The following is a 15,561-nucleotide window of genomic DNA, read 5'->3' as shown; positions in this document are numbered from 1 at the left end:
GCACAAATTGCAGTGATTTTTGGATTTGATAAGAGTATGAAGAGCAAATTTCTCTGACTTACCATTTTCTTAACATTGTTTTTCTTCTCATCCTCATACACTCCCTGTGTGCCTCCCACTTCACCCTATCAAAAGCTAACTTCTGTCCCTGCCCTCTCCCTGGCCTCTTCTGCCATCTTTCTCTTTTCCCTCCCACCACCTCTCCTCTCACTTCCTCCTCCCTCCATGCATCGACTCATGTTTGCCCATGATTTAAAAAGCTGTTCATTATTCATGGGCCTTCTCTGTTAACATATTGACCATACTTAGTCTTTAACTTGGTCAAATAGCAGGCAGCTCGCATCCCTGTGTGAATCGTGGATATGGGCATGAGTAAATTAAGATTTAACCTTGCTTTCTTGATGCTATTTCACATGTTGGTTTGAAATCAAAAAGCTCCTATGTACAGCTTGCAAACACACAGCGTACTTCAAAATCCTCCCTCAGCAGGCTCTTAATCAATATTTCAATATGGGTACGCTCTCAAATCTATAATACATGCACCTCTAACTCGATTTCCCTATCTCTATCAGGGAAGTGCGTGAATTTGCCAATGGATCCGTGTGCCTGGAGTGTGATAGCCAGTGTGAGAAAATGGATGGGAACACCATGACATGTCTTGGCCAGGTAAGACACACCCGAATCCACTTCAGACACCCTCAAACTCAACTTACTTTTCACCTAATGATACTTTCCAGAGAGTTAGACTTCTCACATTTAGATTAAAACCACTCCTCTCATTTTTCTGTTCAAGATAGTCTCATATCTTATGCGTGTTAAAGTAGATTTCCAACTTATTTTGTGGGAGTCTATCGGTCTTGCGCACAGGATTTCAGGAGGTATAAGTGCTGTGTTTGCAAAGGTGAATGATAGGTTAATGGGAGGAATGATAAACTACTGTGGCTACTTTAGGAGGCATGCTTTTGGCAAGCATGCATACACACACTCAAAGCAGCAAAATTAGATTAGTTTCTGACCTTCCCGTAAAGTCACTTTTAGAGTCTCGGATGTGATCACACCACGACTCTCCGAAATGTTAGAATTTCCCTTTTTAAAATGTCAATAGAGATACACAAAAAACCATGCATCCATAAACAAACAGTATGTTCAACAAACATTCTTCTCATGGAAAGCTGCAGCAGTAGAAAAAAATTACTCTATAGCAACTTCTTTATAACTTTATAACAACATGTGCGGCAGACATATGCAACATAACAGGGGCCACAAATAGACATTGCTTCGTTTTTTTAAGATTGAGCCTGACAATATTGTATATTTTTCTTATTGTCAACAAATCCCACAAAACAACCAAAACTAATGTTGTCCAAAAAGTATTCAAAACTACAGTGGGTGAAAATTCTCAGTGCACTGCAATTTAAGAAACATAGCACAAACAAACAAACAAGCACTTTGACAACATATACATCACATTTACAATAACAAATAGTAAATAGCAATCAAATTAAGATACACCTTTTATCGATTTCATGAAAATGCAGCATAAAGAAGTGAAAACACAAGCAAATAAAGAAAAGCTGAGTCTTAGAGAGTGACAGACATTGGTGGAAAGTAGCTACGTACATTTACTGGAGTACAGTCTTGAAGTACTTTACTTGAGTATTTCCATTTAATGCTATGTTGTACTTTTACTTGACTAAATTTTAGAGGCAAATATTATACTTTGTTCTCCACTACACTTATTTCACAGCTATAGTTATAGTTACCTTTCAGATTAATATTTCATACACATATCAAATGATCAGTTTAAAAATAAAAAATACGATAGAGTATTACATATATAACTCCCCAAAAGTATATAAAGCAGTTAAAACTAGCTTCACCTCAACCAGCTACAATATTAAAGTACTGCTTACATGTTAATGCAGTAATGCAGTAATGATTCAGTAATATAATAATATAACAATTACAGGGGCCATTATGCATAATGACTACTTTTATTTTTGATACTTAAATTAATTTTGCTGACATTACTATTACACTTTCACTCAAGTAAATTTTTGAATGCATGATTTTTACTTGCGATGGAGTATATTTACATTGTTGTATTGATACTTAAGGTACCTGATGTGATGTGAACATCACTAGCAACAGAACTCAGTTACAACACAATAGAAGTTTTGGGGGACACTAAAAGCACGAAGCATGCTAGTGATTACTAAAGCATATATAGCAAATACTTTCAATAATATTGGAATCATTTTATGTTAAAGGTCCAGTGTGTAGGATTTAGTGGCATCTAGCAGTGAAATTGCTGTTTGCAACCATTTAAATACGTACCCTCCCTTTCCAAGCGTGTAGGAGAATCTACAGTGGCCGCGAAACTCACAAAAAAAGCGAACGGCCCTATCTAGAGCCAGTGTTTGATTTGTCCATTCTGGGCTACTGTAGAAACATGGCGATGCAACATGGTGACCTCTGTGGTAGGGGACCTGCTCCCTCTGTAGATATAAACAGCTTATTCTAAGGTAATGAAAACACAGTGATTCTTATTTTCAGGTGATTATAAACTAATGAAAACATACTTATAAATATTATATTCCACTACTGCCAATAGCTCCTCCTAAATGTTACACACTGGACCTTTTTAAAACTAAAATAAATATAGTTAGCTCTTTTTCAAACATCATTGACGAGTGGTTGATGTATTTATCTGTTTTCCGCCAGACATTTCTGTGGTGTTGGGCTTTCAACTTATCTCTTATTGTGTTTTCTGTATTTGCAGTGCATTTCTTTATGCTGCGTATATGTGTTGTCAAATTGCAAATGTGTTTCATTTGCTTCTTTATTTAGTTTTTTCCGTTGTTTTCTTAAGTTGCAGTAAGTTGAGCTCTTTTTGACCACCGCAGAAAACAAAAAACAGCATAAATTAGCCACACAGTTGCACTGATTGGCATGTTCTTCTATTAGAATAAACTCGGGCACTGTAGTTTACTTTGAGTTAAACCTTCTTACACTGTCCTAGTGCAATAGACACAGACTAGTGCACCAAATGTGTGTTGGACCGTCGCTGACAAATATTTGTTTACTCCTGTTTGAGTAACGTTTGTAACGACACTGCCTGTCAAATTACTTAGACCTGTTTTTAAAGTGTCATATCAATAGTAATGAATAGGCTTAAGGGTTGAATGCCACAGACAGGGAACGAAAGTACCGTGAGGCGAACTAGCACGTTGTTGGTTTTGTTAAGATTATCGTACCTTTATCCTTTTAGGGGTCGTGAGCCGAAACGGTTTGAAAAGTCTGCTACACCACCATTTATGGAGGCTAATTTTACAATTGTGGTGTTACAGAAAGTTGTATCTAATGTGCTGCATGACTTATTTTGTAGAATTTAGCAGTTGTGTGAGTAACCTTTTATGATTGTCCCTGGAGACAGAGAAAGAGAGGGAGAGCGAGAATAAGATATGAAGAGAGAGACACAGAGACTGCTGACTTTGAGATGTTGGTCACAGTTGAGTGGTAAATAACACCAGAGTCAATCAACCACAGGCACTCTCACACACAAATACACATGCGTACGGCACACGCAGACATACTTGAATGCATTCAGACATCTGTATGCGTCCGCACTCACACGCACACACATGCATACACACAAACATGCAAAGTGAGAATAATGTTTATTGATGGCGTGTGTCTGAATGTGTCAAACTGCGAGAAGCTGTCCATCAGGTCACCGTGGTCGTCATTAGTAACAGAGCGCAGCGCCATAACTCCAAGCACCCAGAATACAACAGTGCGCTTTGACAACAACTCTTGCACACACACACACACACACACACACACACACACACACACACACACAAGTTCACACCTTCATTGCTTCAGACATATGCACAAGCATAAACACACACATCAGGTACTGTCAGTTATTCTCTTCCTACTTTCATACACACGTACACACACACACAACTATCCATCTCACTTATTCATGATCCTGTTGCAGCTGAGCTCCTGCTCAGTTACCACTTGTCATCTCCTCCATCACATTCTATGCACCGTACTTTGACATGACCTGATTCCTTATGCATTTTGCCAATTTTAGCAGGGGTGCAGCGGAATACACGCTTGGCAATTTTGCTTAACACATTATAAATCACTGAATGGAATTCATGTGGGTCCTGCAGTGGTAGGAAGTGAGCAAATTGACATGATTCGCCAGGTTTGAATTTGATTCTGTTCAATTTTATTCTCTCCTCTAATACATTTTACTATATCTCCATTCTTTCCTCTTGCTTAATCCCATTCCATTTTCCATAACTTAATTTTTTCCTACTGGTTTCCTTCACCTCTTTGCCCATCCTTTTGCCTTACATTTCTTTCTCTCTGTTCATTCCCTGCCCTTTCCATCTTACTAACTGCTTTACTGCACCCTCCACCTCTTTTTCTTTATTCATCCCTTGTCCACCACCTCCCCCTAACCCATCCTCTCATCTTCCTCCTCCTTGTTCTGCGCTCCTCTCAGGGCCCGGACAAATGTGTAAAATGCCTTCACTTCAAAGATGGACCCAACTGCGTGGAGAAGTGCCCCGATGGGTTGCAGGGCGCCAACAGTTTCATCTTCAAGTACGCCAAGGCCAACAACGAGTGTCATCCCTGCCATGCCAACTGCACCCAGGGGTAAGAGAGGGATGACGCATAAAGATGTGTGTCTGTTTAAAAATGAATGCATTTCTTTTACATGTTTTCTCGCCTTCGAGTGTCCTCCAGCTTAGGTGCTTTTATGCTGTTAAAGCATCATGAAGACAAACTGGATTGGACATGTGGTGCCTCCCTCCCAAGGAGAGTGAGAAAGAAAAAGAGAGAGGGCGAGAAGATGACTTAATCTTGCAGCCGCTCGATTCCCTGAGTTTGTAGCTAGCTTCTGGGGGTCCTCCGGTCAGGGGCAGAATGTAGTGACTCTTAAGGCCATAAGCAGTACAGTGCAGATGAACTATGAATGCAGGGATGGTTGCAGAGAGACAGTGAAAAATACATGTCATGCTGGCTGGAACAAAGAGCATCCCAGTCTTCTGTGATCACAGGAAGTCACAAATCAAAACATGTGCTGGAGCAAAAGGTCACCTTAACAGCCTCAAATTGGCATAAACTTATTATATTATTATAAGATTTCTCAATTGCAGCATAATATTGTATATGCAATGGAGATCCAAAAGGTCTAGAAGTATCTTATTATAGACTGTTATTGTAGCTACAGGACAGAGTTCTCTGTGTGTGGCATGGCAAACAAAATAAAGAAAATTAGCTATTCTGCTTACACCAGAACAATAAAGAGAAAGCCTGCTCTACTTGCTGTCAAAAACAATGAGGTTTTACACCCTTATTTGCTTTCTTACCAAGAGTTAGATGAAAAGATTGATACCACTCTCATCTCTGGCTACAGCCAGTAGCCAATTAGCTCAGTTTAGCATAAAGACTGGAAACAGCTAGCCTTGCCCTATCCTAAGGTTAAAAAAAAGTCCACCTACCAGCACCTCGAAAGCTCAGACGATGTTTTGTTTTTAAACCTTTGGACAGAGCCAGGCTAGCTGTTTCTCTCTGATTCAAGTCTTTATGCTAAGCTAAGCTAATCAGCGTGTGGCTATATATTTAACGGACAGACATCAGAGTGGTATCGATCTTCTCATGGCAACAGATCAAATAAGAGTATTTTATCAAATAAATAAATTGAATTGAAATTGAATTATTTCCCACAATGTCGAACTATTCCTTCAATGCCTTAAAGGGCGATATACATGACAGGCTAATATACAAAGAAGTGCAGAGTGCAGGGCTTCAGAGAGTGCAAAACAAACTTGTAAATAAACTCACAGTTTAGCCACTACCCAGCTGTCTCCCTACACAAACACACTTTAATGCAGAGGCCAAAGCAGGAAAAGCATGGAGGCTGTTGATATAAAGAACATGTACCTTCTTTACTTACCAACATGCAGAGTTTATGTCTTCATCCTCTCAAGCCTTTAGAACGCAGTGTGGCTGTGACTTTGAACTTAAGCCTTGGCCTTTTACTTTTTCACTAAAACTGGGAGCATGCCATCAGGGAAGCAGCTCAACACTGGGGGGATGGGTGGGTGAGGGGTGAGGTGGAGCTTGTCTGTGGTCTCAGCAAACAAAGTTAGAGTTGAATCCTAGCAACAGCTCTGAGGTGAAAAGGGACTTAATACACTGTCCCTCACATAGCAGGAGGTCATTTTATTTCACTGCAGCTACCCTCTAAGTGTTGTTAATATCAGCGCAGCTTTAAAGAGGCAGAGTGAAGGAGTTTTTAAAAAAGTAGGAGGGGTAAAGAAGGGAAATACAATTGCTGTAAAAGAAAGAGGGTTAGAAGGGAAGGGAGCAAAGGTACAAAGCAGAGGAGAGGATAGATGTGAGGTTATAATTCATCCCATGACAGCTTTCACAGATACACACATGCATGTTCCTGACTCTGTGAACACTAATCTGTAGTTGGCATGACAACACCTCCATCACACCTTGTCATCTTATCCTGCCCTCCAGCCACAGGGTGCTGGGGATTAACATCAAGACAAAAGCTGAGGCTGGGTATTTGAGGCTGTGAGACAGAGGTCAAAGGTCAGTGTCAGGAACAGCACAGCACCTTTACAGCTGGTAAAGAGTTACTGTCTCGCTAAAAGACACTTCAACAGGGCAGACGATTAAACCAGAAGCCTCATTACTCTACCTCAAAAGTTTTTAAGGAGAGGTGAAGGTGAGGCGCGGAGGGAGAGATGTGAGGCAAAGATACTGCATGAGGTGAAGGTGACCAGTGCAAGCCGGTGTTCTAAAATCAACAGAAAGTTAGTTATTGTAGTTTGGCCCGCTCATTTGGCCTCCTTATCAATACGATCAGCAGAAGCAGTGGCTGTGACACAGCTCATGGAGGCAATTAAGGTACTTTAAAGGTCCAGTGTGTAACACTTAGGAAGAATGGTTGGCAGAAATTAAATATAATATGTTAAAAAAGTATGCTGTCATTAGCGTATAATCACCTGAAAATAAGAACTGTTGTGTTTTCATTACCTTAAAATAAGCCTTTTTTATGTACAGAGGGAGCAGGTCCACTTCCACGGAGGTCACCATGTTGCACCGCCATGTTTCTACAGTAGCCCAGAATGGACAAATCAAACACTGGCTGTTGATAGGACCGTTCGCAAGTCTTGCAGCCACCGTACCTTTTCCTACACGATTGGAAAGGGAGAGTGAGGCGAGCGGTATTCAAATGGTTGCAATGTGCAATTGATGCCCCTAAATCGTACACAATGGACCTTTAACCCAATTCCTGCAATTTGCGTTGCACTCCTTCTTTTCGGAGTCATAACTCAGTCAAATCTATTTTTAGATTCAGTGTGACTTATACTTTCCACTGACATCATCATATGATGCCCATCACGAATAAATGTCCATAAATCTGCTTAGAAATCATATAATAAAACGCTACTTAGAACTTCTTAACTAGCCTAAGAATAACCACATTTTTTTTCAGTATCAAAGTAATCCAGTGATAGTTGTCTGTCAGTGTCAGACTTTGAAAACCCCTTTTCTATCTTACTGACAAAAAATGTATAAATACTGATGGAAAAATACAACTATTATCAAAAGGCAACACTGTCTAAATAAGAGAAGAATATGTACCTGGCTCGTGATGTTTATTGTCTGACCACTCCTTTGTTCTCTAGGGAGCCAGGAAGGAAACTCTGTGGCACACACACTCAAACACACATCCACGCACACACAACACTGGATACAGACACTGATTGCTCTTTAATTAGCTATTTGGTGCACCATTTAATTGACAACAAAGTGACTTTGGAGGAGCCACAGTTATCACCGATTTAATTCAAAGTTAGCCTGCTCTCCTAATTTGCTATGTAATTTGTTGTGTCTTGTGCACGCACGCGCACACGCACGCACACACACACACACACACACACACACACACACACACACACACACACACAGAAGCATTCAAAAACTGTTCTCCTGTGTCTGTCCTGCTGTTCAAAGTCCTCCACTCAAGGAGCAAGAATTAATGAGCAACTAAGAGTCTGCTCTAATCACTTCGTGCTTACCTAATGCTAAAAACTCCACTTCTCACTGACTAGTGTGCTATCAGCACTCTGTTCCAGTGGCTTTGATTGTTGAGATAGTAAGAAAAAAAAGGGTAAATGTGATTCTGTTAAAGATGCAGAGTCAGTCAAACAGAAATAGATTTTCTTCTTTTTCAAAATAAAAAATTAGATAATGGATTACCATAGCCTTTATTTACTGTATTTATCATGAAATTAACATTTACAGAAAAATATGTGCACCACATTACCCGTTAAACCTGCAATAACTGATTTTATTGGCCACTTTGGTGCAGCAGAAATGAGTAGGAGAAAAACAAGGATTATAGTATAAAAAAATCTAGCACTTGCAATGCTATAGTATGTACAATCTAATAGAAGAATTTCTCCTGCTGCTGTATTTATGGAAAAGGCCTGTGTAAGGTCTAGCTTGGATGTTAAAGTAAAGCAGCTGTGATGGGGGTGTATTAGGCCGATAACACCCCTAGAAGGCTCAACAGTAAACCCTGTCATCCCAGAATATAATCATCTACACGCCACCTGCACTGACCTGACACTGCACATAGTCCTCAACATCAAGCACAATATTTCTCAACCTTATTTCTGTGTTTCAGCTTTGAAGTAACTGAAGTAACAGACAAATACTCAATGGAGAAACAAATAGCCTTACTCTGCCTTGTTTCTAGATTTTTAATAGATATTGAAAGGGTGCCTTAGTTTTCTTTGAGATTTGACGGTTTTCCTTTAATTTCTCCAAAGGGTTAACACCACTTTGTTTAGAAAATGCCCTGAGAACCAGATGATGCAGAAATGTTTTCTCAGTCCAAAACTCCATTTCAATATCACGTGAAACAAACAAGAACAATGCTTGCCCACCCAAACGCTTCTTCCTGTCATATTGACAAGTGGTCTGCTGTGCTCTGGATTCAATTTTCCACAGGTCCCTGCCCAGTGACAGCTGACTGACATGGAAGAAAGACAACATGAGGTTTACTCATAACCTGTCCCTGATTTAATGGATGATCTCTCTGGTTTGTCTGCCCTGCAGGTGTGTCGGGCCAAGACTCCAAGATTGTGTTGGGATGATGGACAGGTAAGGGATCTCCGGATACATTTGTAATGTGGGACTGGGAGACCACCATCAGATCCTGCCACTACTCATTAAAGTTTCTCATGATACTCATTAACAAACATGCAGGCAGTTTTGTGTTTTATAATTGATGGATGACTTAGGAATTTTGTTCCGGTCTAAACTTTATAGGTCTTGTGGTCTACTTGTGCCACTGAATTTAATGTATGTCAGTGGAACCTATGTCAATCACATCAATCAAAAAATATTATTCATTAATTATTATTAATGTACTCATAATTATTGTTAGTGGAAGTGAGAGTAGTGGTTGTAGTGGAGTTGAATCTGTACTAGTGACACAGCAATAGATACCACTCTCATATCTGTCTGTATGAAACTGGAGTCAGGAGACAATGAGCTTAACTTAGCTTAGAATAAAGACTGTAAACAGGAGGAAACAGCTAGCCTGAATCTGTAAGTTAAAACACATCCACCTACCAGCACCTCTAAAGCTCACTAATTAACATGTTATCTATTTTTGTGTGTAATCCATACACAAACCAAAATGTTAAAAAAAGTTGTGGTTTTATGGGAATTTAGGTACTGGAACTTTCTGGAGTCTTGTCACCACAGTGAGGTTGTCAGGTAACCAGTGGGGACTCCAGGCACTAATTGTTATTATACATTTTAGCACACCTCAACAGTATGCCATCCTCGCATCACTACACTACATGTTATGACATGACTTGGACTTGCCCCAAAGAACTAAAAAGCAGCTCAGGTTACTATATTACCATACTACCTCTACTGCTACTAGTAACAAAGCTACTGATACTACAATTAGAATGATATAAACAAGCAGAAAAACAACAGCTACAACCAAGTAGAATTAACAAAAAGTATGGAAGAGTTTGTGAACAGCCACACAACCTAAATAGCCTTAAGACACAGCAACAACTGTATTAAAATACCCATAAAAACAAGTGAGCTTTACAATTAGAGCACATTCAAAAGAGTAACAAACTCATTAGAATGTAACCAAACCAGCAAACCCATAAAAAGGGGGTCTTGAAACAGAGGAAACAGAAATTAGACCTTTTTATACTCCCTCTGGTAGACTTCTGCTGAGTCTCTTGTCCCAGAGTTGTTCTTTTGCTCTTACAATGGCATTATTCCCCTGTCTCATCTGGTGACCCCATGTTGCTTGTTCTGCTGTAAACCCTTTCCTCCTAATTAAAGAAGTCCTTTCCCTTGTCTCTCACCTACTGCTGTCTCACTCTCTGTTTTTTGTCTCACCACCAGTTTCTCGCTTTCGTTTTCTTTTTGTTTTTCTCTTTTTCCTCCATTGTTGTTGTTTCTCCTTGTCTCTCTTCCCCCTCTCGACCTAATCAATCCAAACTGCTGCATTACTATTCACCACATGGCTGTATATCTCATTATGTTGAAACCCACAGCTCCCCCTTCTTTAGGTTCATATGGCAAACGCTGCGGCACCTTGCTCTACCATAGCTCCATGGTACATGAGTTTACCATTAGCTGCTAATGGCCTCTACAACTAATAGTGTTTTGAACTGGGAGTGTTTGTGATTCTGTTGTGTTTAAAAAAAAACATAAGTGGACAGAGAAGATTCTGGCACTGTCGAAGGTGAAAATGGAATAGAGATGGGTGGGAAAGAGGGGAAGGATCAGGAAAGAGAGAGTAATTGAAGGACAGAATTGAGTGTTAGCATTAACAGTAGACCCAAGTGCAGGAGGTAAGTAAATGGCAAATGCATTAGTGCTATCATTAGTAAAGAGAAAGAGCTTTTAACTTCCAACCTTTAGGCTTGCCTTACACAGATTTTCCCCCAGAAGATTCAGAAGCAATTTGCGACAGATAGGCACTTTTAATTTCTCATTTATTTGGAGTGATAATAGATAATAAATTAGGCTGGAGACCACATAAAAATTACATCAAAGCAAAAATTTCAAAGTCAATTGCAATACTGCTTAATTTCTAAATCAAGCTTCATTATATGCCTTATGTGAACCATATAGCGTTGTATGGGTTGGTGGAAATGGGACCCCCCCCCCAAAAAAAAAGAAAAAACAGACAAAAAAACAAAACAAAAACCCAGCTGTGTACCTGTATGTCTGACTTTGGTTTTTGATTGTAAACTGAAGCCACAAAATCAGAGGAGAATAATAGGGAGGGGTGCAAAATGAAGAGCGCAGAAAGGTGGTGAGGAGGTGAATAAAATTTGTGGGAAGTATAAACTCTCCCAACAGTCATGTTAAGGCTTCTTGGATAATTGTTTTTGGTGGAAGAATGGGACTGATCTATTAGAAAGAGTCAAGCATCAGTCAAAGAGATCAAAGATGACATGCATGTTGTTAGAGCAACAGAAAGGCTATTATAGGCTGTTCAAGTGTGCAACATACAAGACACTTGAATGAAAACAAGCTTTGCCTCTATTTCTCCCTGCTGAAAATGCCTCTATTAAGAGCATTGTTGCTGCCCCTTGATTAGAGTTTTGTGGTCATTTTAAACAAAGATTTCCTGCATCACATTTCTTAGCTGCAGCCAATCAAGCTGAAGATTCCAGATTCTAAAAGTACGGGGGTAAATCTCAAGTGTTAAGACTGTTATTTGGTATAACAGCAGGTTGGAGAATTCATCAGCATTGGCTGAGGTTTGCACTTTCTTTCAAAGTGCCTTTTAGTTTCTTAATGTTTCAGCAATATTAATGTTTCTTTTCCTCCTTTGTCTCTACAGGACACCACTAATAGCAGCTGGCATTATCGGCGGCCTATTTATCATCGTCATTCTGGCGCTCAGTGTGGCCGTTTATGTTCGACGCAAAAGCATCAAAAAGAAGAGGGCCTTGCGGCGCTTCTTGGAGACAGAGGTGAGAGGGCCGAGGTCATAACAACAACATGAAGGCAGCTGAAAATACTGTAGTGTTTTTCTTTCACTTTTGCCTTGAGCCTTGCCTTTACAGGATACAGAATTGTAGAAAGGAGAATTAATTGTTGGATTTCTAACTACAGAATATATTAGTATTAGCTTTGTTCTGTATTAGCATCAACAAATTACGGCAGTATAATGAATTTTATTGATCCCAGAGAAGAAATTGGGGAAAAAGCTACCTTACTATTAATGTGACAAGAAATGAACAAGGCAAAGTTTTGATGTGGAGTTTGCTTAATTAAACTAAACAAACAAGCTCATCCAGACTCATGGATGGGACTTTTTATATGGTTTTCTGCTCTTAAGGACTTTTCCTTAATCTTATTTTCTTAGTTGTTGGTGCCGGACTTTCCACTTTCTTTGAGTTTGTTAGAAATCCTTTACCTCAAAGTAAGTGCACTTTTCCAGATGGATGCCAACCAAACTAGACTCATAAGCAAACCTTGAAACATTAAACCTTGGCTATGGTACTTATTCAAACCACGCAGTGCACAGAGGGTTTTAAAATTATGCATGGCTGCCATCACCCATCGATCTTCATCTAGCCTTGAAGAGGGTTCATTTCTGGGAAGCACTAGACAGCGAAGCAGACTTTATATTCAACAGAGGAAGTCAAAGATTGAGGTGTAGGTGAGTGCAGGGTTTATGTGCGCATGTGTGCATTCATGCTCTGGTTGATCACCTTTGTGCTGCAACATGACACACTCCTGTGTGTGGCCCAGCAGTTATGTCATCACTGCAGGTCCACTGAGTGGCCTTGCCTATAGGAGTGGGGCAGGCTGCTTGTCAGTCTGCATTAGTATAATTTACAGGTAGAGGCAGCAGTGTTACAGACAGCTGTCAGGCTAGAGACGGGAATTGGAGAAGGGAGGCCATGGGCAGTTTCTGCCTCATCCCGGCCACACACATCCATCTTAATCAACCGGGCCCTGTTCCGACAGCCTCTTGACCGGGAGGGAAGTCTTCAGTCCGAGCAGATTCGCTAATGTACTGTCACAGCCAAGGAGGGGCTGGGGAGGATCAGGCTGGAGGGGGGATCTTCTTGACCCCTTTTGCATCTCCCTTTATAAAGCTGTCCTGTGACTGATTTTTGCTCCTGCAAAGCTCGACTCAATACTCCACCAGGAAAACGTGAAATATAGCCAGCCAAGTCCATTTTCCCATCCTCCAAGGAGACCTAATTGGGTGTAAAAGTAATTAGACGTAATAAAATCTTTAACAGTTGCAGGTTGGACTACAGGTTAGACAGACTACTCATTAAGAGTAGGTCATGGGGTCCATCCACACAACAGGCCATGTGCACGCACATTAGCAACACTGTTGTAGTGTCCTGAGCATGACACTAAACCTGCTCAGTCTTTGTAGGTCATTCTGTGTAAGAGCATTAGCTAAATGGTGAAGAACAAAGCTGTGGATCAACAGTTGGAAATGTCATTATCTTACAGTTATGAGTATTATGAGTATGTCCTTACTTTTCAGATAACTATTTTTCTTACCCTTCCTGTCCATTGAAAACCATGTATCTCCAATATTTGGCGATTTTGAATGTGAATTTTTCTGATAAACTGAAAGATGAAGTGTTTCTTCATATGTTGAGAAAATTCTCCCACTTCTTAAGATAAATAAGGTATTAAAAAACAACCCTGGATTAGCTGGAAAATGCATCATCATAAAACTGACGTTATAGAGATACATTGTTCTCACAGGACAGCGACACTACAAACAGATGATGATCTTGTAGAATGAGAATACACATTAATGCAACAGTAATATTAATCCAAAAACATCATATATAATAGTAAATCACTGGCAGGGACCATCTTTCTTGCTGATAATACTTACATATTTTTACTAATTAAGGTTTTGAATTCAGGACTTTTACTTATAGTTGAGTATTTTCACAGTGTGTTATTGGTACTTTTAAAATGAGCAAAATTAGGTAACAAAATGAAGGGTTTCAATCCAAAATGCCACTGTAACTGTCCAATTTGTGAATGTCCAGCTATACAAAAAACTGAACTATTTTGTAATCTGTGGTCATACGCCTCAAGTAAGCACAACGTGCTTGATTTTGTTGCCAGCATGCATTTGCATCAGTTTCCTCACATCACTCTGGAGTTTAAATTCTGCCCTTGAAGATATGAATACCTGCATTCACACTAGATGCATGCATACTTTGTGCATACACACAGATACTCCTCATTCCCCTGTTCACTTTCCACCTGAATGCTGTTCTCCACTCTCACCTACCCAGCATACCAAAAAACCTGCACTCCTTGCAGTCTGTATCACACTTTCCAGAGGCTCTTTTTGGCTGATGAAAGCACACGATAGGCTTTGGACGGCGTGCAAATGTGGATTCTCTATTCAAACGAATAATAGAGCTGAGTCTGTGTCTGTGAATGGAGATCAATCTTGTCAGGATGAGGGATTTGGGGACGACGAAGGCTCAGGGACTCCCCCTCTTTCTCCCTATCTGCAATAGCTTTTTAAACAGAGAGCTCACCTCTTGTCAGACAGGAAAAAGATGCCTCCAGTGCGCACTGTCAAACGTGATCCGAGCACTCAGCCGACATTTCCATATCAAGGACATGTGTGAAGGCTGTTGCACTGTGTTGACTTGCAAAACACACTTCTTTATTGTTGTCTTTGTTTTACTATTCTGTCTTTTTGTTTTACACTCCTTGCATCTTCACCTTCTTTTCTTTTTTGTTCTCCATTTTGATCTCTATTTATCTCTCTGTCTCCCTTGCGAACAGACACTTTATTCTTCTATCTTTTTAATTCTGTCTTTTCTGTCTTCTGTTTTTTCTCTCTCGCACCTTGAAAGAAACATAGAGACTAAGATATAAAAAAAAGTCAGTCTCACACTGTGGTGCCTCTTGAAGAAGCCCCTGAAAACAAATTGCTTTTCGCAGAGAGACAGCACAAACAGCAGAGTCCCCTCACTGTTTCAGCGTGACCCCAGGCCTTGAACTTTGACCCCAGTCCAACGAAGCAGGACTAATGCACTTGGAATCACCCTTTGTTCCTTCCCCCCCAAAGTCCTCTTCCAGCTGCTTTGTACAGACATGGGCCATTTGAGTGTTTTAGCACCACAGGCTGTGGACAGCTCCCATGCTGCTTACACTCTCCCCTCCGCTCTCTTACAAGAGGGTTTCAGCTTTGGGGGAGCTGGACAGCTCCCATTGTTATCCCCAGGGCAGGCTGTCTGAACGGAGGAAGAGGATGTCATTACAGATGCATGTAGTGCGGCCAAGCTTGTTCAAATATACTGAACCTTATGTTAAATTGAAGTCAAGATCCCCATTATTTAAAAGAAACCAAATATGTCATGTTGAATATAGAGGTGTGAAAATAATAACTTTTCTGTTTGATACACAGATTCAGCCAAGATGAAAAAAGCAGATACAAAA

General features: G+C 40.2%; 1 protein-coding gene across 4 annotated transcripts in view; it reads left to right on the top strand.

The window, feature by feature from the left end:
* The window catches only part of LOC122871787 (receptor tyrosine-protein kinase erbB-4-like), a 253,808-nt gene that overhangs the window by 189,779 nt on the left and 48,468 nt on the right, over nucleotides 1-15,561 (top strand). For all 4 annotated transcript variants that reach the window (XM_044187168.1, XM_044187166.1, XM_044187167.1 and 1 more), the window contains exons 14-17: nucleotides 573-666; nucleotides 4,526-4,680; nucleotides 9,175-9,219; nucleotides 11,951-12,083. In XM_044187168.1, coding sequence (XP_044043103.1) covers nucleotides 573-666; nucleotides 4,526-4,680; nucleotides 9,175-9,219; nucleotides 11,951-12,083 — 427 coding nt within the window. The remainder of the gene's footprint in view (nucleotides 1-572; nucleotides 667-4,525; nucleotides 4,681-9,174; nucleotides 9,220-11,950; nucleotides 12,084-15,561) is intronic.

This window comes from Siniperca chuatsi, linkage group LG24 (genome assembly GCF_020085105.1).
Source record: "Siniperca chuatsi isolate FFG_IHB_CAS linkage group LG24, ASM2008510v1, whole genome shotgun sequence".
NCBI classification, from domain to species: Eukaryota; Metazoa; Chordata; class Actinopteri; order Centrarchiformes; family Sinipercidae; genus Siniperca; species Siniperca chuatsi.
The sequence above is the reverse complement of the archived record's forward strand: the minus strand, read 5'-3'. Positions and strand labels throughout refer to the sequence as shown.